This window comes from Salmo salar, chromosome ssa05 (assembly GCF_905237065.1).
Source record: "Salmo salar chromosome ssa05, Ssal_v3.1, whole genome shotgun sequence".
Classification (NCBI taxonomy): Eukaryota; Metazoa; Chordata; class Actinopteri; order Salmoniformes; family Salmonidae; genus Salmo; species Salmo salar.
In genome coordinates, this window is record NC_059446.1 from 77391875 (window position 1) to 77416236 (window position 24362).

Genomic DNA, 24362 nt, shown 5'->3' on the forward strand with positions numbered 1-24362 from the left:
TAAGGGAGTGATGTGTGACCTTAGTACGCTAGGCAACACAGACACACTTCTGCCCTGTAATACTTTGGTATTTGTACTACTACATTGTTACTGACTACTGCATTGTTGGGTTTAGAACTTGCAAGAAAGGCATTTCACTGTACTTGTGTATGTAACATTAAAACTTGAAACACTAAAAATACACACACCCTCACAGTTGCAGTTACAGTAGGCATAAGCTAAAAATACCTGATGCGTTTCTGAGAGGTTCTTCTTCATCATCAAATCTGGGATCTTATTAAAAGATCCCAGTGGAAAGAGAGAGTAGCATCTCAAAATAAACTGAAATAAAAACAAGCAGCCTCTTGTTTGTTATGCTTGTAACACACACACACACACACACACACACACACACACACACACACACACACACACACACACACAGAGGAGAGAGGCCATTGATCAACCTAAGGAAACTAGGTCTCGCTGCATGAAGCCAAGAAACATGCACGCCCAACCTCAATGCCCTCCTCACACACACACATCTCAAGAAAGTTATCTCGTCAACAAAGGGAAAGGGGGATACCTAGTCAGTTGTACAATGGAATGCATTCAACTGAAATGTGTCTTCTGCATTTAACCCAAGCAGGGTGCAGTGTGATTGGTTAAAGAGTGAGGTCAGTGAGCAGCGCTTGGGGAGCGAGGGATGGATGGAGAAGATAAGAGCAGAACACACACACAGAGCATATAACAGAAACTCATGAAACACATAGCCACCGCAAAAGAGAGAGAGATGGAAAGAGGGAGGGAGAGAAAGATACAACAGGACAGAGAACCATTCTCTCCATACTACCATTGTACTGATCACTACAACAGGACAGAGAACCATTCTCTCCATACTACCATTGTACTGATCACTACAACAGGACAGAGAACCATTCTCTCCATACTACCATTGTACTGATCACTACAACAGGACAGAGAACCATTCTCTCCATACTACCATTGTACTGATCACTACAACAGGACAGAGAACCATTCTCTCCATACTACCATTGTACTGATCACTACAACAGGACAGAGAACCATTCTCTCCATACTACCATTGAACTGATCACTACAACAGGACAGAGAACCATTCTCTCCATACTACCATTGTACTGATCACTACAACAGGACAGAGAACCATTCTCTCCATACTACCATTGAACTGATCACTACAACAGGACAGAGAACCATTCTCTCCATACTACCATTGTACTGATCACTACAACAGGACAGAGAACCATTCTCTCCATACTACCATTGTACTGATCACTACAACAGGACAGAGAACCATTCTCTCCATACTACCATTGTACTGATCACTACAACAGGACAGAGAACCATTCTCTCCATACTACCATTGTACTGATCACTACAACAGGACAGAGAACCATTCTCTCCATACTACCATTATACTGATCACTACAACAGGACAGGGGTTTAAATCTATATGCAGGTACATCTGGCGCCGACAGAGATGGCCACCTCGCTTCACGTTCTTAGGAAACTATGCAGTATTTTGTTTCCCAAACCATACATACACACAGTTACAGCACAGACTCCATATGATGGATGACATCCAGCACCTCAGGTCACCAAACACAACATACGACAGAGACGTGCCTGACTGTGTCACAACAATAGCTCTACATCCCACAGGGACACTGTGTCATGACACATGACGCTTCATGCATCATACAGTAACCCTACGAGTGGCAGCACTGTGCTGTTTGGATATTCCTGTGATGTCATCTCCATTTCTCTCAGTCTACTGTGTGTGAATGGCTCTGGGTGACAGGGGAAATAGATCCTCGTACAGAGAGAGATGACTTCAGTTATAATGACACGACAGAGTACAGACTCACTCTAATGATGCAGACTCACTTCTACACACAACTGCCTGCTTAGGTGAGCTTGTTTGATTTATTTCACCTTTATTTTGACAGGAAGTTATTCTGAGACTAGGGTCTCTTTTTCAGAAGAACCCTGTGATTACAAAAATGATACACATCAATACAATACAAAAAGCACATCAGAGATACAAAACACAATCACAGAAAACACACATTCTTCAGTAAAACAGATAATCAATCAGCAGCCATCTGAATAGCCCTAGAGACACCAAAACATCACATTTAAAGAGTTTTGGAAACTATTCCAAGAGTAAGGTGCAAAAAAACTTAAAGCAGATTTACCAAACTCAGTGGAGATGGAAGAGATGTCCCGAGTTAGCCCTCCCTGAGACCGGGTCTGGATCTACATCTGTAGGTTAACAATGACGCAAGGTACGGCAGAAGTTGTGTAAGGGGGCTTTATAAACTAAAATAGTGCAATGCATCGATCTACAAGACCTCGAAGAGGGCCAGCCTACTTTCATAGATGTACCGATCTACGAGACCTCAGAGGGCCAGCCTACTTTCATCAATGTACCGATCTACGAGACCTCACAGGGCCAGCCTACTTTCATCAATGTACCGATCTACGAGACCTCAGAGGGCCAGCCTACTTTCATCAATGTACCAATCTACGAGACCTCAAAGAGGGCCAGCCTACTTTCATCAATGCACCGATCTACGAGACCTCAGAGGGCCAGCCTACTTTCATCAATGTACCGATCTACGAGACCTCAGAGGGCCAGCCTACTTTCATCAATGCACCGATCTACGAGACCTCAAAGAGGGCCAGCCTACTTTCATCAATGCACCGATCTACGAGACCTCAGAGGGCCAGCCTACTTTCATCAATGCACCGATCTACGAGACCTCAAAGAGGGCCAGCCTACTTTCATCAATGCACCGATCTACGAGACCTCAGAGGGCCAGCCTACTTTCATCAATGCACCGATCTACGAGACCTCAGAGGGCCAGCCTACTTTCATCAATGCACTGATCTACGAGACCTCAGAGGGCCAGCCTACTTTCATCAATGTACCAATCTACGAGACCTCAAAGAGGGCCAGCCTACTTTCATCAATGCACCGATCTACGAGACCTCAGAGGGCCAGCCTACTTTCATCAATGTACCGATCTACGAGACCTCAGAGGGCCAACCTACTTTCTGACACAGAAAGCAGTGATGTGTAATGAACCTGTCACCCTGTGTCTTTGTGTCTGTGACACAGACAAACACAGACACAGAGAGAGAGAGAGAGAGAGAGAGAGAGAGAGAGAGAGAGAGAGAGAGAGACAACTTCCCCTCATTAGTGAAAGACCATTGGTCAGCAGAGTGTGAGGGCCAGATAGAGAGAGCTTGAGAGAAGGGAAGAGAGGGAGAGAGAAGTGGAAAGAGCTGACAGAGAAACAGTGAGGGAGTAAAAGTGAAAAGGGGAGAAAGCTCAGCGAGAGAGAAATGGCAGGATGGAGAACGAGAGAAATAGCCCCACAAACACACAGCATAATTTATTCCCCAAAACATGGTGGCCCAAAAGGCACTGGACACTGGGAGGAAATATGGTCCTGTCTGCTCTGTACCACTACGATCAGCCAGAGGTGAAAGATGTCTCATTCCTCATGCCTCCATTACAGAGACCATTAGAGCACTGTGATAAAGATGTACTGCCAGATTCTGTTGTTCTACATACCCAGAGGCAGAACTCGTGGGTCCCATTTTAATGTCTCTGCATGCACCATGAAGGACATGCTACCGTACCTGTAGACTTCCAAACATTGCGCTAACACTAGTTAGCACAGGCTCGCGAAACTACCTCTTAACTTCCTTTATTCTGTGCGCAATAACAACTGCTAGAATCTTGCAGTATCCCTTTGAGACCTCATTTGAAAGCCTGCTTATGAACGGCTTATAACCTGCATAATAACGCTTATAACCTGCTTATGAACAGCTTATAACCTGCTTATGAACAGCTTATAACCTGCTTAAGAACGGCTTATAAACTATTGTTCCCAAGTGAATGAGCAGCCTATAAGCAGTATTACCAACCAAGTACTCATAATCAATGATAGGCGTAGAGCACTGCCACTAGCAGGTTTTCCCAGATCAAAGCTTCGTGAGGAAGACATTAGGGACTAATTAAACAGCTCTTAAAGACATGCACCGGTACTTTGGCGACTAGTAAGTATTTTTGAAACCTTCTGCTTTGGCCTGGATGTGTCAATATGTAGTTCACCCATGCATAATCTATGATCGGAATTACGGTCTTACCTCAATTAGGCACGAAACTGCTCATTTGAAAGTGACTATTTTCTGGAAGCTGCTGAGCCATTTTCCCTACATTTCCCCCGCATGGAACAGACCCCTAGCAATTTGAGTTCCAGCCAATGAGATTCAGCCCCTCGTAATTTGAGTGACAGCTAGCAAGAATCACACACAACAGAACGAAAGAGAGAGCAATGACGTGGTGCACATACAGTATCTGCACATATGTGATGTAGTACACTATTTTCGGGGACCACTTTTGGCTCATGGGTGCTACTTGCTAATAAGTATACAAAAGTAACAGAGAATCCCTTTAATCATACAAAATACTGTCTAGTACTACTGGCTATTTTACTATCACATGCAGAAATCATGACATAGAGAGAAAGGGGATTTAGCTCAGTAGATACAGAGAATGTTGGTGATAGGTCAAAGGTTATACTCACTGGTTCAGTTCAACATCCAAGATGAACTGCTCACCAAACGCGTCCACCTGGAAGCTGGCTTGGGCCACGTGGTTCCCCTGTGAATAAAAACATTTTCAGAAACGTTGTACAATTATCTCTATTCCATTGAGTGCTGAAAAAGCTTTTTCAAAACAACTAACAATATACATACTGTACATGAACTTTAAGGAAAGGAAGACATTCTGAGAGACAGGGGAGCTGTGATGTAAGCTGAACCAGACCCAGACATTCTGAGAGACGGGAGCTGTGATGGAAGCTGAACCAGACCCAGACATTCTGAGAGACGGGAGCTGTGATGGAAGCTGAACCAGACCCAGACATTCTGAGATACAGGGGAGCTGTGATGGAAGCTGAACCAGACCCAGACATTCTGAGATACAGGGGAGCTGTGATGTAAGCTGAACCAGACCCAGACATTCTGAGAGACGGGAGCTGTGATGGAAGCTGAACCAGACCCAGACATTCTGAGAGACGGGAGCTGTGATGTAAGCTGAACCAGACCCAGACATTCTGAGAGACGGGAGCTGTGATGGAAGCTGAACCAGACCCAGACATTCTGAGAGACGGGAGCTGTGATGGAAGCTGAACCAGACCCAGACATTCTGAGAGACGGGAGCTGTGATGGAAGCTGAACCAGACCCAGACATTCTGAGAGACGAGAGCTGTGATGGAAGCTGAACCAGACCCAGACATTCTGATATACAGGGGAGCTGTGATGGAAGCTGAACCAGACCCAGACATTCTGAGAGACGGGAGCTGTGATGGAAGCTGAACCAGACCCAGACATTCTGAGAGACAGGGGAGCTGTGATGGAAGCTGAACCAGACCCAGACATTCTGAGAGACGGGAGCTGTGATGGAAGCTGAACCAGACCCAGACATTCTGAGAGACAGGGGAGCTGTGATGGAAGCTGAACTAGACCCAGACATTCTGAGAGACGGGAGCTGTGATGGAAGCTGAACCAGACCCAGACATTCTGAGATACAGGGGAGCTGTGATGGAAGCTGAACTAGACCCAGACATTCTGAGATACAGGGGAGCTGTGATGGTAGCTGAACCAGACCCAGACATTCTGAGAGACGGGAGCTGTGATGGAAGCTGAACCAGACCCAGACATTCTGAGAGACGAGAGCTGTGATGGAAGCTGAACCAGACCCAGACATTCTGAGATACAGGGGAGCTGTGATGGAAGCTGAACCAGACCCAGACATTCTGAGAGACGGGAGCTGTGATGGAAGCTGAACCAGACCCAGACATTCTGAGAGACAGGGGAGCTGTGATGGAAGCTGAACCAGACCCAGACATTCTGAGAGACAGGGGAGCTGTGATGGAAGCTGAACTAGACCCAGACATTCTGAGAGACGGGAGCTGTGATGGAAGCTGAACCAGACCCAGACATTCTGAGATACAGGGGAGCTGTGATGGAAGCTGAACTAGACCCAGACATTCTGAGATACAGGGGAGCTGTGATGGAAGCTGAACTAGACCCAGACATTCTGAGATACAGGGGAGCTGTGATAGAAGCTGAACCAGACCCAGACATTCTGAGAGACGAGAGCTGTGATGGAAGCTGAACCAGACCCAGACATTCTGAGAGACGAGAGCTGTGATGGAAGCTGAACCAGACCCAGACATTCTGAGAGACATCGGTGAAATTAACCATGCAAATCTATGTAACTCACACACTCCCACCTCCCCCTGTACTCACACCCTCCCACCTCGCCCTGTACTCACACACACACACACACACACACACACACACACACACACACACACACACACACACACACACACACACACACACACACACACACACCCTCCCTCCCTCCCTCCCTCGCTGTTGGCTCGTCCAGAAATGATTGATTGGGTTGAGGGGGAAGGTCTAATACCTCCCTAGCTCTGGGCACATATGGCGCGTGGTTTATTACAGGCCCCAGGGGAAATGAGGACTTCCCACTATTGTTCCTGTGTAACTCTGAGGGAGTCCCCAGCTAGTCTAATACAGGACTAACCCCTCCCCCAGGCATGGCCCACGGGCCTGAGTCAATACACACCGGACGCTGCATTAAAACCAAGGGAGTGTGTGTGTGTGCGCGCGAGTATGAAATGCCCCAATCTTTACCCAAGGATGACCTTAGACCTCGGGGTCCCCTGTGGCCACAGACACTATTGTTACTATGTGTGTGTGTGTGTGTGTGTGTGTGTACGCATGCGAATATACCGGTACGCAAGTATGTGATTCCTTTTCAGGGCACACTTTAAAATCAAATTAAGTGAACTGAATCCACAGCACTCCCTGGTACTCCCTGGTGGTACCAGTAATTGTGTTCTCCTGGACCAGATTTCCCAGTTTGACTGGGCCGAGCCGAGGCACCGAGACCATCAGCGACTCCTGTTTCATAGATTACTGCATCATAGCAGGACCTAACTCCGCTGATGGAGCTAGGGGCCTACCAGGGAGTGCTGTTATCCTACTACAACACAGACAGCCTTACACACACACACACACACACACACACACACACACACACACACACACACACACACACACACAGCAACTCCACTGATGGCTATGGGCCCATGACTATAAGTGCTTTGCTTCCACAGAAACGCTTAAACAGCACTCAGCTGAGCTCTTCTCAAAGCTCCTCTTTTAAAAAGGTGTACAGTAGGTTACGCCTTTAACTGAAAATAGTAGACTCAACCCAAGTCTATAAATAGTTATTTTTGTGTGTCATACGTTTAAGAATGATTTGACAGGTTCCTTTCAGATGTTATGATACCGAGCTAAAAACAGCCAAAATCAGAGCAGAATCAGACAATATGACGCTGAGAATGCAGGCTGTGTGACTAAGTGGCTGATTTGAGGTCAGTTTAAAACTCTCTGGGGATGACAAGAAACTCAGAGACTTATCAGATCAAATGAAGATTCCATCATATCTCTCTCTCTTTCTCTCTCTTTGTGGGGCAGTATAATTTCACCTGGAGACAACTGATGCAGTTGTGCTTTAAATAGTGGGAAAAAGATGAGGCAGTGCTTCCCCCAAGAACTTTCTTTTACCTGGCACCAGAATCTTCTTTTGAAGACAAATGAAGCCAAACCAGTTGATCAGTATCTGGCAGACATGTTCCAGTCCCAAGTTAACTGTTCTAATGACGTACGCTCATGTTCCTTATTAGAGCTCTATAATGAGCCTTTGGCTGATCAGTGGGCAAAGGCCGGCCCCCCTACCAAGACGGGCCTGCCTGGTTTTCTGATAGGCTGAGCTGAGGTCATGTAAACTCACATTCAAAGTTAAACGCAGTATGAGCAAAGGGAACTGCTCCGACCTTGTCATTATACTAGTAAACACACTGAAAGGGTGGATATAAACAGAGAAAGAGCACATTCTACATTATCACCTCACTCAAAACGTCCTATTTTTGGGGCGACTAAAACCATGGTTTGGTCAAACTATAAAGTGCATTATCCTCATGATTCCTGTAATGAAAGTGTCTGCCCTTGTGCCTGTGCTCTCGATGTCCCTCTGCTCAGGCTGAAATTTCAGGCGGTCTTTTCAAACAGCTCTTACACTAAAAGGGCATCGTCATCATTTTCACAGTATTATTCCAACTTCATAGTGTATAAATATATATAAAACACAGACAAATCACATGTGTTGACTGCACTGGGCCTTTAATATCAATGACACAACTAGATTTTAGATAAAAGTATGGAATAGTGGAATAAAAATCTGATTATGTTTATAACGTGTACATTTCAGAGCTAGAGAGCCTTATGATTGTATCTGAGTATCCAGACTAGGTCTTCACATCAAACAGATAATAGCCAAAGCAACCAGCCAGCTAGTGAACTGTAAAGGATGCCAACCAGACAGAGAGCAGACTCTCTTTAACCATCCAAGAAGCAGTGTGTCTCAGACATAGGGCCATGTGGGTTACGGGCGAATCCATTGTAAGGGCACAAACCAATCATTATTCAATAGATTCTGAAGATATTGTGTCAGGTCCGCTCACCTTTATAATAATAAGAATCTCTCCTACTATATAACAAAAACTAAATATTTGACCCAATCAAACATGTATGGATGTTATAGGCCTATATGTCTATTCATTCTAATGCATAGGCTTCATCCCCATGTGTTTCATGCATGGGCTCTTTTGCTGATCAGGCCTGAGCCTGTCTTTTGTGTATGTATGTGCATAGAAAAACCCACAATATACCACTAGGCTATCTTTATTTTGCTCAACGAAAAGACACCGCCTACCGTTTTAAATGTGGCGAAATTGAATAGCCTATATTTCTGTAAATAGACCACTAGTCAAAAGAACTAGCTTGTTATAGGTGAAAATGTGATCTTTCCGAATTCTCTGTGAAATGCATAAAAAGGAGATGATTCAACAAAAACATAAACAACATGAGAATAGCGGGATGTCTACAATAGCAACGCGTACCAAAGGCATTTGTCTCTCTACAAATAGCGGAGCTCCATCGCCACCATAATAAATAACACCAGCACTGTGTAGGCTACCTGTGTGGGGCTGGAACTGGCTCTAGTCCTGGTGCTGATGACATCGTGGGTGATTTGACTGTGGTTGTGCATGCTGTAGAGCAGACGGAGAGGGACCGTGTCCTCCTTCCCGGCGAACCTGCTCGCATCACGAACAGCCTTCGCCTGCGACAAGGCGTCTCCTGCACAGCGAGGAAACAGCGATGTTAAGACTGCGATAGCTATCCTGGCGCAAAAAAACACAGCTACAAGCTCCTATACCAAAACATAAATCAATGTGAAATAGCACTGTAATGGTTTTGGAATATCTTTCCTCAAATAGTTTTAATTCATAATAGACCGATTCCCTTTCATACGGTTACATTATATGCATATTTTACAGGTTGTTTACGTTGGGGATTCAGGCTCCCTCTCTGGCAGCATAATAACATGGAATGTGGAACATGTTATTGGTGATGCTGTTGCCATTCGGATCTATTCCAATAAAATACATAGAAATATTTGTTGTCATAAATACATTACCATTTCGAGGCATATGATTGCTGGAATGAACGATGCACATCAGTCCATAGACGCACAAAAGGGAAATCCACCATCGCCGATACATCGTCATCAGTTCTTCTTCATCGAATGGACAGAAAGAGGGACCAAAAAAAAGCGATATCCTAAAACGGATTTGGGCACCTCTCTCTTCGCTATAAGAGGTTCGGGGTTGAGAAGCACAGATGAAAGCGCGCGCTGGTCGTCTGCTTAGCGCAGTCTCTTGTGCTGGTGGCCATCGGGGTGCTCTTGCTGCCCCTGCATTGAGACGCTCCCGCTGCTGTTTCTACCGCTAGAACGCCAAGTGCATCTGAGCGCGCTGAGTCTCTATGGAACACAGAGCGGAGAGGGAGGAGAGGTAAGAGGAAGGGAGGAGAGGGAACACATTAAAGCACATCAATATCCAGTAGCTCACTGCAGAAGCGCCTCATGCGTAAACATGCGAGGAGAACAGCGATAGTCGAGATGGGATGTCGGGAACTGTAGTGTGCACGCTCCATCTCCATACAGACCTAGACTACATTCGGACCTCTTCTGCGCATAATCATAGAAGGGCACAAACACTGAAGGGCACGGTCAAGATAAACAAACTGTAATACTGCTATGTTGTGTAATAACAGCCCATCATGCTCTTTCTAGATTATATTCTCAGTTGCTGTATAATTAGCCCAACCCACAGCCAGATGACGCTATTATTCATTTTACGTCATCTGCGTCCACCTGTAATGTGCCCAGCCGGCTATACACTGGTGTCCCCCTGCGATCGGCTCATACATAAAACATCCTCCGTTCAGGCTGCAAAGGCATCAGTTTCCTCCTAAAATCGGCCTAAAAAAACGACAAAATATACGTACTATTTGAATAAAACACAATTTTCCACTACCATGCTAGAGTGGCTAATGCTACTTCCTGATGTTGCGCATTGTGTTTTGCCATGGATAAACTACTGTAAGCAGGTCCCCTACAAGCATACACATACACCAGAAATCATCACAACTTGATCATGTATTAAACCCCTTTAGGCCTATAGCGCATTTTAGGAGCAATCCAGAGGTAATAACATACACAAGTGCCATATTTGGTCCCCAAAAAAACCTCCAGGCCAATTGATATCTTTATTCAAGATGATCCTGCAACCCAGGGGAATACAGTGCAAGAGGCATCACTACAGTCCCTGGTTTGATTCCAGGCTATATCACACCTGGCCGTGATTGGGAGTCCCATAGGGTGGCGTACAATTGGCCCAGCGTCATCTGGTTTGGCCGGGGTAGGCCGTCATTGTAAATAAGAATTTGTTCTTAACGGACTTACCTGGTTAAATAAAAATACATTTAAAAAAGGTCCCCAAGAACACAGTGGCCTACATCATTCTTAAATGGAAGAAGTTTGGAATCGGGGGAGAAGGGCCTTGGCCAGGGAGGTGACCAAGAACCCGATGGTCACTGACAGAGCTCCAGAGTTCCTCTGTGGAGATGGGAAAATCTTCCAGATGGACAAATATCTCTGCAGCGCTCCACCAAATCAGGCATTTATGGTAGAGTGGCCAAACAGAAGCCATTCCCTAGTAAAAAAGCACACAGCCCGCTTGGAGTTTTCCTAAATGCACCTAAAGGACTCTCAGACCATGAGGAACAAGATTCTCTGGTCTGATGAAACCAAGATTTCCGTTTGGCCTGAATGCCAAGCGTCACATCTGGAGAAAACCTGGCACCATCCCTACAGTGAAGCATGGTGGTGGCAGCATCATACTGTGGGGATGTTTTTCAGTGGCAGGGACTCGGAGAATAGTCAAGATTGAGCGAAAGAGGAACAAAGCAAAGTACAGAGAGAACCTTGTGGCCAGACATAAGCCACTCCTCAGTAAAAGGCAGTAGCCAGCCCGATTGGAGCCAAAAGGCACCTAAAGGTCTCTCCGACCATGAGAAACAAGATTCTCTGGTCTGATGAAACCAAGATTGAACTCTTTGGCCTGACTAGTCAGGATCGAGGGAAAGATTAACGTAGAAAATTACAGAGAGATCCTTGATGAAAACCTGCTCCTGAGTGCTTAGGACCTCAGACTGGGGCGAAGGTTCACCTTCCAACAGAACAACAACCCTAAGCACACAGACAAGACAACGCATGAGTGGCTTCAGGACAAGTCTCTGAATGTCCTTGAGTGGCCCAGACAGAGCCTGGACTTGAACCCGATCAAACATCTCTGGAGAGACCTGAAAATAGCTGTGCAGCGACACTCCCCATTCAACCTGACAGAGCTTGAGAGGATTTGCAGAGAAGAATGGGAGAAACTCCCCAAATACAGGTGTGCCAAGTTTGTAGCGTCATACCCAAGACTCAAGGCTGTATTTGCTGCCAAAGGTTCTTCAACAAAGTACTGAGTAAAGGGTCTGAATACTTTTTTTAAATACATTTGCAAAAATGTATAAAAAGCTGTTTTTGCTTTGTCATTATGGGGTATTGTGTGTAGATTGAGGGAAAAAAGCTGTTTTTGCTTTGTCATTATGGGGTATTGTGTGTAGATTGAGGGAAAAAACCTATTTAATACATTTTAGAATAAGGCTGTAACGTAACAAAATGTGGGAAAAGTCAAGGGGTCTGAATACATTCCAAATGCATTGTATGGCTAGCCCCCTATCCTCCTCAACATTACTTCCACCTGCTCTCATTACCTATTGATTGCTCATTGTCAGCAAATAATCCTTGCCTCTGTTCAGGCATGTGCACAGATAGGGCTCTACCTCCAAAGTGCCCTTTTCCGTGGTGGTATAATTCCCCCACTTTTTCTGTCAATGGAGGCCTGACAGAAGGTTAAATAAAGGTTCAATAAAAAATATAAAAAATGTTAATGCTCGTTGGCTTCCCTTGCCTTCAATGCTTTGGGCGGCAACAATTTGGACCAGACAGAATGAGATAGATGGCCTACACATGCAGACAGAGGGGCGCTGTTTCGCTCTCTCAGATGCTTTCTTAAAGGAAAATTATGAAACACAGAGACGAAAGATAAATTATTTAGTTTTTTATTTGTTCCTTGGTAATTTTGGGGGGAAGCCTGGCTTCCCTTGGCATCCATGAATACACTCCACTGCCAATGACCAGGCATCAGCATTGTTGGGCAAAGGTGGTATGGGTTAAATTAAGCTTAGGTTTAGGGTAGGGACGTCCCAAGGATTCCAAATAGCCAACCTGTTAGGGCTAGGGGGCAGTATTGACACGGCTGGATAAAAAAACATACCCGATTAGTGGCCAGAAAGACTTGTTTATTTCCTCCAGTATTGCCTGGCAAAAACAGAGTAGGCCTACGTTAATCCTCCATATAAAATACAGTTTAGCAATCAACTACTGACTCATCATTGCCAGAACAACAGGCTACCTCGTGATGTGGTCTTATTTCAGATATTGCCAGTAGCCACCCAAACTTGGCCTATGTCTAAAGAAGCTGTAACATCGATATTATGACTTCAATATCATGGGATGAAGATGTAACATATTCTGGCAAATGCATTGTGATATTTGTGAGGCAGAACAGGGCTACCCAGCTGGCAACAAGCACTTTGTAGGCAGGCTGCCCTCCAAAGTAATGGCTGGTGTAAACGGAACGCGCTTTCTGAAATTGTGTGTACTTTACTCATCAGATAGCGCTGCTTTTCTCTCTTCTGGTAATTTTTGCTTACTGAGTCTGTAAACGCAGTGCAGGTTTTTTTTGGGGGGGGCTGCCTTTTGTTTTTGTTTGAGCACATGCCCCCCCCCCGAAAGGTCTGTGCACGGCCCTGCCTCTTTACACCCCAGACGCATTGTTTAAATTGCATCTCCTATTCAGTCACTAATCACCAGCGCCACATAGCAACTCCCATCTGACCCCAGTGCATTCGTTTTAAAGAAATGAGGGAGAACAAGAGCACTACGCTAAATACAGGCACACAAATAAGGAAAATCTAGAAAACCGACGCATTTCTCCTTCAGTTATGCTGAGGGGAATTCTAGATGCATTCAGTACATGAGAAACTGCAAATACTTCTTTATTACTGTTATGGAGTGAAAGAGAAAGCAATCCCTCTCGCCTTGTCTCAGCGCCTCTGTGTTGGTGGCTGTGTAAGAGGACGATGTGCTTTATGACAAGTTAGCCTTGAGGGAGTCCTCTCCTTTGTGTAACACAGCATGTCCAGGGTCAGAGCTATGTACTCTATTATCTATGAGAATGTGCTCATTCAACTGATCACAGACATGTCAGAGCGGTTTAGGTAGTCTTTTATTTATCAAACAGACATCACATAGATACTTTTTTCACCTGTACAATGCGTACGGAAATGTAATGACAATTCAATAGAAGACCTTCGGTTGTATCTCTTTTTATTATTATTACATTTACAATACCACATACCAAAAACACAACCATGCAGTTCCTCTGGACACCAGAACACATGCAGGCATTGTACAGGACTGAGGATAGTGCTCCAGCCTGTTCTCCAGATAAAACCAGTCATGGTAAAAAAGCCAGGTAGACTAAAAGCTGCCATGGTTAAATCAACACAACAGTGTTGCGCTACCACCCTCCCAACCTGAAGGGAACTATTCCTTTTATAGAAGTCATAGGTTTAAAGAGCCACAGTCAATGGGTTCCCATGTAGATCTGCTATGACACTCAATGAAACTGTCATACAATAAGTTCATACAGTGAGTCTGTTACAGGTTAGTGCTCATATTGGGAAGATTCTGGGTCACCCTAAACCCCCCCACTCTCCTCTCTAGCTGGGGAAGGCCTGGAACTCCCAGTCTATGTCCTCACTGGAGTCGAACAGCTGGGAAAGCCTCTGAACTCACACTCCATGTCCTCACTGGAGTGGAACAGCTGCCAGAGGTTCAGCAGAGAGCTGCTGGGAACATTGCTCGGTTTTTCCTGCTCCTGAGCAGTCTGCTGCTTCTCAACTTTCCTTCTCTTCCGTCTGTAATCCCTGACCCTCCTCTGTAACGTCCTGGCAGGAGGAGGGGTGTGTGTCTCCGTGTCACCTGCCTCGAGCTCCGGGACACCTCCCGTATTCCCGGGAAGAGTATCCCCAGCCAATGTATCGTGACTCAGTTCACTCTCCTCTAAAGCTCTGAGCTTGTGGTGTTCTGAAGGCCCTGCCACCTCGTGCTGACTGGAAGGGACCTTCACACGTACAGCTGGATCGCCACATTGTAAATCCTCTGTGTGACTAAATGAAGAGCGGCCATCTTTGTCTGTGTGAGTTCTCTGGCCCTGATGGGAAAGTCTGGGGTTGGCGACAGAGTCATGGGTAGAAGGGTCTATTTCTGCATTAGACACAGGTGTCTGACTCAGCCCAGCCCTCTGGGGGTGCTTGCGCGGAGATCCCTGTCGGCAGCGTTGTTTGCAGGACAGGGATCTGTGCTTGGGCTGGGGTCTGTCTGGGACGTAAGAGCACCTCTTCTCCCCCTCGCTGGTGCTGTGGGGAACAGGGGCTCCTCGGCTGCGCTTCCGAGGCTGTTCCAAGGGGTTTTCCACACTCTGGGAGAGAGGGGGCTCCACTGTAGTAGACCAGAGGGACATTAATCCCCCCTTCAGCTCTTTAGTTTCCACACCTCCCTCCTCCTCTTCCTCCATCTGTATGCTGGGTCCAGGAACACACAACAGGGAGGTTATGCTGTACTTTGACCTGTGGGAACAAAAAATTACTTAGAGATGTGGTGATCAGCACAACATAGAAAATCAGGGGTGAAAAAAAAACAGGCAATCTGCAAAATGTTTCACACAACATTGCATTAGTTTTCCTAACAAACATGTGACTGAACAACATTCAATATGTGTGCATTTACTTTTGATTTGGGTAGATTTTGCTCGTGTGGACAAATGGTAGCGCATGGTGCCTGCAACGCCAGGGTTGTGGGTTCCATTCCCACGGGGAATTATGAAAATGTATGCACTCACTACTGTAAGTCGCTCTGGATAAGAACATCTGCTAAATGACTCAATTGTAAAAATGTAAGACTACTGCACCTTGTGGTTGGAGTTTGTGTTGTTTTGACGTGACTGAAGTTGAAGGGCAGTGTGGTGATGAGCCTGTCCACCACCAGGTACTCATCACTTCTGGAGAAGGCCTTGTGCTGCTCGCTCTGCAGGTGCTGCAGAATACAGACACAAGTCAAGCATTACTACAATGTCTGCTACCACTACATCAAGTACATAAGGCCTTTTGTACATGATTAGGTCCTCGTTATAAACACGTGTTAACCTGTTAGGGCTAGGGGGCAGCATTTGCACGTCTGGATAAAAAAATGTACCCGATTTAATCTGGTTACTAATCCTACCCAGTAACTAGAATATGCATATACTTATTATATATGGATAGAAAACACTCTAAAGTTTCTAAAAGTGTTTGAATGGTGTCTGTGAGTATAACAGAACTCATTTGGCAGGCAAAACCCTGAGACATTTTCTGACAGGAAGTGGATACCTGATGTGTTGTATTACCTTTAAACCTATCCCATTGAAAAACACAGGGGCTGAGGAATATTTTGGCACTTCCTATTGCTTCCACTAGATGTCACCAGCCTTTACAAAGTGTTTTGAGTCTTCTGGAGGGAGATCTGACCGAACAAGAGCCATGGAACGATGATGTCCCATTAGACACCTGGCGCGCGAGTTCATGTTGGGTACCCTCGTTCCAATACGTTATAAAAGAGTATGCATTCGTCCACCTTGAATATTATTCATGTTCTGGTTAAAAAGGCCCTAATGATTTATGCTATACAACGCTTGACATGTTTGAACGAACGTAAATATATTTTTTCCCCCTCGTTCATGACGAGAAGTCCGGCTGGCTTAGATCATGTGCTAACAAGACGGAGATTTTTGGACATAAATGATGAGCTTTTTTGAACAAAACTACATTCGTTATGGACCTGTGATACCTGGAAGTGACATCTGATGAAGAGAATCAAAGGTAATGGATTATTTACATAGTATTTTCGATTTTAGATCTCCCCAACATGACGTCTAGTCTGTATCGCAACGCGTATTTTTCTGGGCGCAGTGCTCAGATTATTGCAAAGTGTGATTTCCCAGTAAGGTTATTTTTAAATCTGGCAAGTTGATTGCGTTCAAGAGATGTAAATCTATAATTCTTTAAATGACAATATAATATTTTACCAATGTTTTCTAATTTTAATTATTTAATTTGTGACGCTGACTTGACTGCCGGTTATTGGAGGGAAACGATTTCCTCAACATCAATGCCATAGTAAAACGCTGTTTTTGGATATAAATATGAACTTGATAGAACTAAAAATGCATGCATTGTCTAACATAATGTCCTAGGAGTGTCATCTGATGGAGATTGTAAAAGGTTAGTGCATCATTTTAGCTGGTTTTATGGTTTTGGTGACCCGGTCTTTGAATTGACAAAACATTACACACAACTCTTGTAAATGTACTGTCCTAACATACTCTAAATTTATGCTTTCGCCGTAAAACCTTTTTGAAATCGTAAAACGTGGTTAGATTAAGGAGATGTTTATCTTTCAAAGGGTGTAAAATAGTTGTATGTTTGAAAAATTTGAATTTTGACATTTATTTGGATTCAAATTTGCCGCTCTTGAAATGCACCTGCTGTTGATGGAGTGCACCACGGGTGGCACGCTAGCGTCCCACCTAGCCCATAGAGGTTAACTATGTTTACATACATTAAACAGATGTATTCTAACTCACAGCTTTGATGTTGTTGTATTTGAGCGTGCAGCACTCGCAGTAGCCTCCACGTTTCTTCTCCCTGTTCCTCCTGGCCCGGTCGTGCCCCCTCTCCTCACTGGCTGACACTCTCGCCCCTCGGTTCCTGAGACACCCATAGGTCAGTAAGTAATAGCCAGGTCAGAGTTCAATCACATATAGTTGCCTAGCAACCAAGACTTAGCAGTTAGTCCCGGAGGGTGCTAAGCAATACATAACCGTTTCCTGCTGTAGCAATCTCCATCAACAACAGTAGGAAAAGCTGGATGTTTTGGTGAATCAAGTAAAACACAAATGCCAAGACAGGGGAATATACTGCCACACTGCTTCTTCTGTAATTGGTGGATTTTCTTTATGTTCACAACAAGAAGGGTTAAGAAAGGTGAGGCGTTTAGTGAATGAGACTCCATACCCGTGCTCTTTAGGTCTCTTCCCAGAGTGTTCCTGGTCCTCTACATAGAATGGACTGCAGGGGGGAGCTGACGTTAGGTTAAACTCTGGCATGTTCGGCATGGCCAGATAAATTGGACGGTAATGTCTGGCAGAGAGACATAAGATAGATGCTATATTACATGCTCAAACACCAACTTATGACAATAAGAACTGCCTTAATATGTCAATACTACAGACATCGGAGTCTGTCAACTCTTTTATAGACCCACCTGCTAGAGTCCTCTACCTTTACAAAGGGTTTACGGATCCTTCCACCTGAGCAAAACACAGAACAAAGCATTAGAGACAGTGCCTATGTCTGGGTCAAATAACTTCTCATAATAACATACAGGAGGACGGCTCATAATAATGGCTGGATGGAGCAAATGGAATGGCATCAAACACATGGGATCCCGAGTGGCGCAGCGGTCGAAGGCACTGCATCTCAGTGCACGAGGCGTCACTGTAGACCCTAGTTCGAGTCCAGGCTGTATCACAACCAGCCGTGTTTGGGAGTCCCATAGGGCGGTGCACAATTGGCCCAGCGTCATCCGGGGTAGGCCATCATTGTAAATAAGAATTTGTTCTTAACTGGCTTGCCTAGTTAAATAAATCAAATAAAAAATGTATTTGATACCATTCCACTGATTCTGCTCCAGCCATTACCACAAGCCCGTCCTCCCCAATTAAGGTGCTACCAACCTCCTGTGAGTACCAGTGTTATCGTACAACCACTATCAACATCAACCTTAATCTACTGAGACGATATACGTAGAAGGTTTAAGAAGTTCTCTATAACAATAATACAGTGATGAAGCGGTAAACAGACAACAGAGTCACATGCAACAGGACATTATTTACCCTTATACTTCTGGAAGGCTGGTTTGCCTGTAGGTTCTCCTTTGGCCTACATTAGTAAGGAATAACACACAAGACTCATGTAAGTGATATGTTATTCCAGGAAAGAACTATCAAAATATATGTCCAGAAACATGACTTACACTTTTCTTGACAGCAGCTGTGGTTGGCTTTTCAGCAGTATTCTTAACATTCCTTTTCTTCTTTTCCATATAAGCGATTACATCTGGAATTGAAGGAAATTCCCCCCAAAAAATGTTGCATACGAAAGTATCATTGTCATAATAAGCATTATGTCAACATTTCTTATGAAACAAATGAATAGACATGTTACCATCAATGTACAGGATTTTAACTCCCCACTCCAGAGCATTGGACAGGATCTCGTTGACTTGTATTCTCACCTACAGGGTAAAAACAAATAAACATCTTAACCGAAGAACTGAAATCCAAAGTATCTCCTGAAGTATGAACAAATATTTCGATCCAAAGTGCAAACTCTCCTGAAGTCAGAAACAATAAAAGTAACATGTAGCATTAGGTTGGAAATAGCTTGCCAAACTCATTAGTGAGGATCTTAACAAACCTGCTCTTTTACAACTCTCTTCACAAAAGACTTGCCCCTGCTTATGACCACCTGTGAAATACCAGAGAGACAGGGATAGATATAGATATAGATATAGATATATATATATATATATATAGCTATATAGCTTCGGTTATACAGCATATCATGGAAAATTATCCCACTGAGATGCAGATACCAGTGACAGACAGAGAGGAATAGTTGGCTCACCATGTCTGCCTGGCCCTGGGAGCTTCCTTTGAGGCTGTCTCTGTGGCTGCCGGGACGGGGGCGAGGGTGGGGGGAGCTGTGCCCAGAGTCAGGGCTTGGGACAAGTGAGTTGCGGCCATGACACTGCACATACCTGGCCTCTCTCTTATTAGACACCAGGTACTTGATCTCCTTGCTGAAGAACTTCTCCACTGTCTGAGGGGACAGAGACACTGGGTGAGACACGAGGGGGGACGGTCTGTGTATATTTGTAAACAACAGCTGGTGCACGAAATCTAAGGAAGTCTCAAGATTTTGCTCGCTTGAAGTAGAGCATATTGTGATAAATTTCAGGCCACACTACTTGCCTAGAGAGTTTTCAGCCATACTTTTCGTGGCTGTTTATTTACCACCACAGACAGATGCTAGCACTAAGACCGCACTCAGTCAGCTGTATAAGGAAATTATCAAACAGGAAACCACTCACCCAGAGGCGGCGCTCCTAGTGGCCGGAGACTTTAATGCAGGGAAACTTAAATCAGTTCTACCAAATTTCTATCAACATGTTAAATGATCACCTGTACGCCACACAGAGATGCGTACAAAGCTCTCCCTCGCCCTCCATTTGGTAAATCTGACCACAACTCTATCCTCCTGACTCCTGCTTACAAGCAAAAAGTATAGAAGGAAGCACCAGTGACTCGGTCTATAAAAAAAAGTGGTCAGATGAAGCAGATGCTAAACTACAGGACTGTTTTGCTATCACAGACTGGAACATGTTCAGGGATTCTTCCGATGGCATTGAGGAGTACACCACATCAGTCACTGGCTTTATCAATAAGTGTATCGAGGACGTCGTCCCCACAGTGACTGTACGTACATACGCCAACCAGAAGCCATGGATTACAGGCAACATTCGCACTGAGCTAAAGGATAGAGCTGCCGCTTTCAAGGTGCGGGACTCTAACCCAGAAGCTTACAAGAAATCCTGCTATGCCCTGCGATGAAACATCAAACAGGCAAAGCGTCAATACAGGGCTAAGATTGAATCATACTACACCGGCTCCGACGCTCATCTTATGTGGCAGGGCTTGCAAACTATTACAGACTACAAAGGGAAGCACAGCCGCGAGCTGCCCAGTGACAGAAGCCTACCAGACGAGCTAAATCACTTCTATGCTCGCATCGAGGAAAACAACACTGAGGCATGCATGAGAGCATCAGCTGTTCTGGACGACTGTGTGATCACGCTCTCCATAGCCGACGTGAGTAAGACATTTAAACAGGTCAACATACATAAGGCTGCGGGGCCAGACGGATTACTAGGACGTGTGCTCCGGCCATGTGCTGACCAACTGGCAAGTGTCTTCACTGACATTTTCAACATGTCCCTGATTGAGTCTGTAATACCAACATGTTTCAAGCAGACCACCATAGTCCCTGTGCCCAAGAACACAAAGGCAACCTGCCTAAATGACTACAGACCCATAGCACTCATGTCCGTAGACATGAAGTGCTTTGAAAGGTTGGTAATGGCTCACATCAACACCATTATCCCAGAAACCCTAGACCCACTCCAATTTGCATAGCGTCCAAACAGATCCACAGATGATGCAATCTCGATTGCACTCCACACTGCCCTTTCCCCACCTGGACAAAAGGAACACTTACGTGAGAATGCTGTTCATTGACTACAGCTCAGCGTTCAACACCATAGTGCCCTTAAAGCTCATCACTAAGCTAAGGATCCTGGGACTAAACTCCCTCTGCAACTGGATCCTGGACTTCCTGACGGGCCGCCCCAGGTCGTGAGGGTAGGTAGCAACACATCTGCCACGCTGATCCTCAACACTGGAGCTCCACAGGGGTGCGTGCTCAGTCCCCTCCTGAACTCCTTGTTCACCCACGACTGCATGGCCAGGCACGACTCCAACACCATCATTAAGTTTGCAGACGACACAACAGTGGTAGGCCTGATCACCGACAACGACGAGACAGCCTATAGGGAGGAGGTCAGAGACCTGGCCGGGTGGTGCCAGAATAACAACCTATCCCTCAACGTAACCAAGACTAAGGAGATGATTGTGGACTACAGGAAAAGGAGGACCGAGCACGCCCCTGTTCTCATCGATGGGGCTGTAGTCGAGCAAGTTGAGAGCCTCAAGTTCCTTGGTGTCCACATCAACAACAATCTAGAATGGTCCAAACACACCAAGACAGTCGTGAAGAGGGCACGACAAAGCCTATTCTCCCTCAGGAAACTAAAAAGATTTGGCTAGTGTCCTGAGATCCTCAAAAGGTTCTACAGCTGCAACACCGAGAGCATCATGACTGGTTGCATCACTGCTTGGTACGGCAATTGCTCAGCCTCTGACTGCAAGGCACTACAGGGGGTAGTGCGTACGGCCCAGTACATCACTGGGGCTAAGCTGGCTAACCTGGCGGTGTCAGAGGAAGGCCCTAAATATTGTAAAAGACCCCAGCCACAGACTGTTCTCTCTACTACCGCATGGCAAGCCGTACCGGAGTGCCAAGTGTAGGACAAAAAGGCTTCTCAACAGTTTTTACCCCCAAGCCATAAGACTCCTGAACAGGTAATCAAATGGCTACCCGGACTATTTGCATTGTGTGCCCCCCCAACCCCTCTTTTTACACTGCTGCTACTCTCTGTTTATCATATATGCATAGTCACTTTAACTATACATTAATGTACATACCAGCTCAATTGGGCCAACCAACCAGTGCTCCCACACATTAGCTAACCGGGCTATCTGCATTGTGTCCCGCCACCCACCAACCCCTCTTTTACGCTACTGCTAATCTCTGTTCATCATATATGCAGTCACTTTAACCATATCTACACGTACATACTACCTCAATCAGCCTGACTAACCGGTGTCTGTATGTAGCCTCGCTACTGTATATAGCCTGTCTTTTTACTGTTGTTTTATTTCTTTACTTACCTATTGTTCACCTAACAACTTTTTTGCCCTATTGGTTAGAGCCTGTAAGTAAGCATTTCACTTTAAGGTCTACACCTGTTGTATTCGGCGCACGTGACAAATAAACTTTGATTTGGGGGAGAACACACAAGGTCCATCCTGAGCCAGAGTATTAATCAAATACTGTATTTAAAATGGTGGTGAAAAGAGAGAAATGACAGCAGGCAGCAGTGCAAGGGGCTTCAGGGCCTCTATGAGTAAGTACCCCACACGCACAATCTTGCACAAAGTTTTGAGCTGCTGCACTCCGGAAGGAGATATAGGTCCCACTGTTCAGCAAGAATAATAGCAGGTTGTGCTTGATTGTGTCAGCTATCAGGTTGCTGAACAGTGGGACATAGGACAGATGCAGGCCCAATACATGGTCGGACAGTTAGGCTGCAGACTTTAAATATGTATGACTTGAGTACTAACTTTCCAATGTTTTCCGTACTACATGTATTATAGTGTAGTGTTTGTATGCTGACTTCACAAAATTAATTTCTATGTAAATGGACAATAACTTACTGTATGTATATTGTATCAAAGTGAGTCAACCAGAGAGATAACAACTCTGGTAACAAGACAGAAGCAATCACTAGAAGAGCTATGTTCCAAAAGACTGAAAGCCACTCCTCCTCCACAGTATGTAGACAGTAGCCACATTGGTGTGAAAGGCAGCAAGTTGTCATTTCACTTCAAAATGGTCCATGATCAGCAGTATGTCAACACAACACCTTATTAACAATTCACACAACCTGTCAATTTGAATGTCCTATTTCGCTGGCTCAGGAATTATTATCCCTTTTGTTAAAGGCAGGCAAGCTGATAACTGTATCATCCACATTCAATGTGCTATAATACCTTTACTGTCTGTCATGATGTCAAATGCTAACAGATGTAAACAAATATTCACTTACCCCTCCAAACATTTTGATATCATTCTCTAATGTCTCTGCTCTTCTGTTTGATGGCAAATCTAAGTAGAATAGTTTCCCAGTGAATGGCTTTTTTGGGGCAGGATAAGATTCACATGGTGGTTTGGCATGGCTCTTCGATGCTGACTTGTGCCCCTTATCAGCGAGTTTGGGGTCTGAAAAAGTAGCAAAGTTAGTTTCAATTTTTGACGGAACTTTCTTGCAGATAAGGCTCATCAACAATGTAACGTTAGTAATAACGTTCGCTAGTTACATGTTTAAAAATATCCCTTACCTTGTAAACGGGGTTTTGTAGACTTTTGGGTGCGTCTAGATTTCATCTTATTCAATATAATTTGAGAGGAGAATAGAATATCCTTGTGTTCTCCTGTGTTGTAAGAAATGGACATGTTTACAAACTGAGTTAATGCCAACGTTAACCGTTGTAACGTTATCTAGCTAAACTGCATAAAATCGTTAGCTTTAAAAACAAACAAAAGTAAGTTTAAGGAGTAATGCAAATATTGACATAGTTAGAGAAGTTTAAAATGAAAAATAGGACTTCAAAGCAAACGAACAGACCCTAGCTAGCACAAGCAAGCAATAAACTTTGTTTTTATAGCCTGTTTTTTAAACTACAGGAAGTGCAATCTGCCAGCTAGCTACTAAGTAACGTTAGCTTGCTAACTCACTCGCTAAAAGTTCATATATACCTCGTGAGAGCCTGTGGTCTTGTAAAACAATATATTTCCGTAAATTGACATTTGTTACAACCGATTTTCACGAAAGTTCAGTACAGTATCTTTAAATTGTTTTGGTTCCGCTAAGATTACTTTGTTGCCATAATATTTTGTTGTGCCATAGATGTTCTATGTTCTTTCCCGCTTCGAAAAATCCCGTCATTCCAAAAAGGGGGTGTTGTTGCTTAAAGTTATCATTGCTTTCGAATGCGATGTTTCCACATATTTTTTCTGGCTTTTTTAAA

At 44.7% G+C, this 24362-nt stretch overlaps 2 protein-coding genes across 5 annotated transcripts in view; both read right to left on the reverse strand.

The window, feature by feature from the left end:
* LOC106605988 (disintegrin and metalloproteinase domain-containing protein 22) overlaps positions 1-10364 on the reverse strand; it is a 114014-nt gene extending 103650 nt beyond the window's left edge. Inside the window, exons 1-4 of one of the 4 annotated variants that reach the window (XM_045718976.1) lie at positions 10207-10364; positions 9677-10021; positions 9176-9336; positions 4623-4699 (exon numbers count right to left, since the gene is read on the reverse strand). In XM_045718976.1, coding sequence (XP_045574932.1) covers positions 4623-4699; positions 9176-9336; positions 9677-9767 — 329 coding nt within the window. In that variant the 5' untranslated portion in view covers positions 9768-10021; positions 10207-10364. Of the gene's footprint in view, positions 1-4622; positions 4700-9175; positions 9337-9676; positions 10169-10206 lie in introns of those variants that run through there. The other 3 variants (XM_045718977.1, XM_045718978.1, XM_045718979.1) reach the window with 3 other exon arrangements.
* A 3558-nt stretch (positions 10365-13922) lies between these two features.
* Positions 13923-24301, reverse strand: LOC106605961 (protein DBF4 homolog A). The gene is made up of 13 exons (XM_014201981.2): positions 24091-24301; positions 23673-23765; positions 23381-23553; positions 19501-19695; positions 19291-19341; positions 19039-19108; positions 18848-18930; positions 18708-18753; positions 18077-18122; positions 17827-17952; positions 17397-17520; positions 15687-15811; positions 13923-15345 (listed from the first exon to the last, which is right to left on the reverse strand). The coding sequence occupies exons 2-13, from the start codon at positions 23716-23718 to the stop codon at positions 14466-14468; spliced, it is 1965 nt and encodes a 654-aa protein (XP_014057456.2). The 5' UTR covers positions 23719-23765; positions 24091-24301; the 3' UTR covers positions 13923-14465.
* Between the last annotated feature and the right edge of the window lie 61 nt (positions 24302-24362).

What these genes read in the sequence shown, in the direction of transcription:
- LOC106605961 (XM_014201981.2), bottom strand. Translation starts at nt 23,718, where the DNA reads ATGAAATCTAGACGCACCCAAAAGTCTACAAAACCCCGTTTACAAG. An exon ending in TAAAATCCTGTACATTGATG is followed by an intron (nt 18,931 to 19,038) that starts GTAACATGTCTA and finishes CTTCAATTCCAG; the next exon opens with ATGTAATCGCTTATATGGAA. An exon ending in AAGAGACCTAAAGAGCACGG is followed by an intron (nt 17,521 to 17,826) that starts GTATGGAGTCTC and finishes TGGGTGTCTCAG; the next exon opens with GAACCGAGGGGCGAGAGTGT.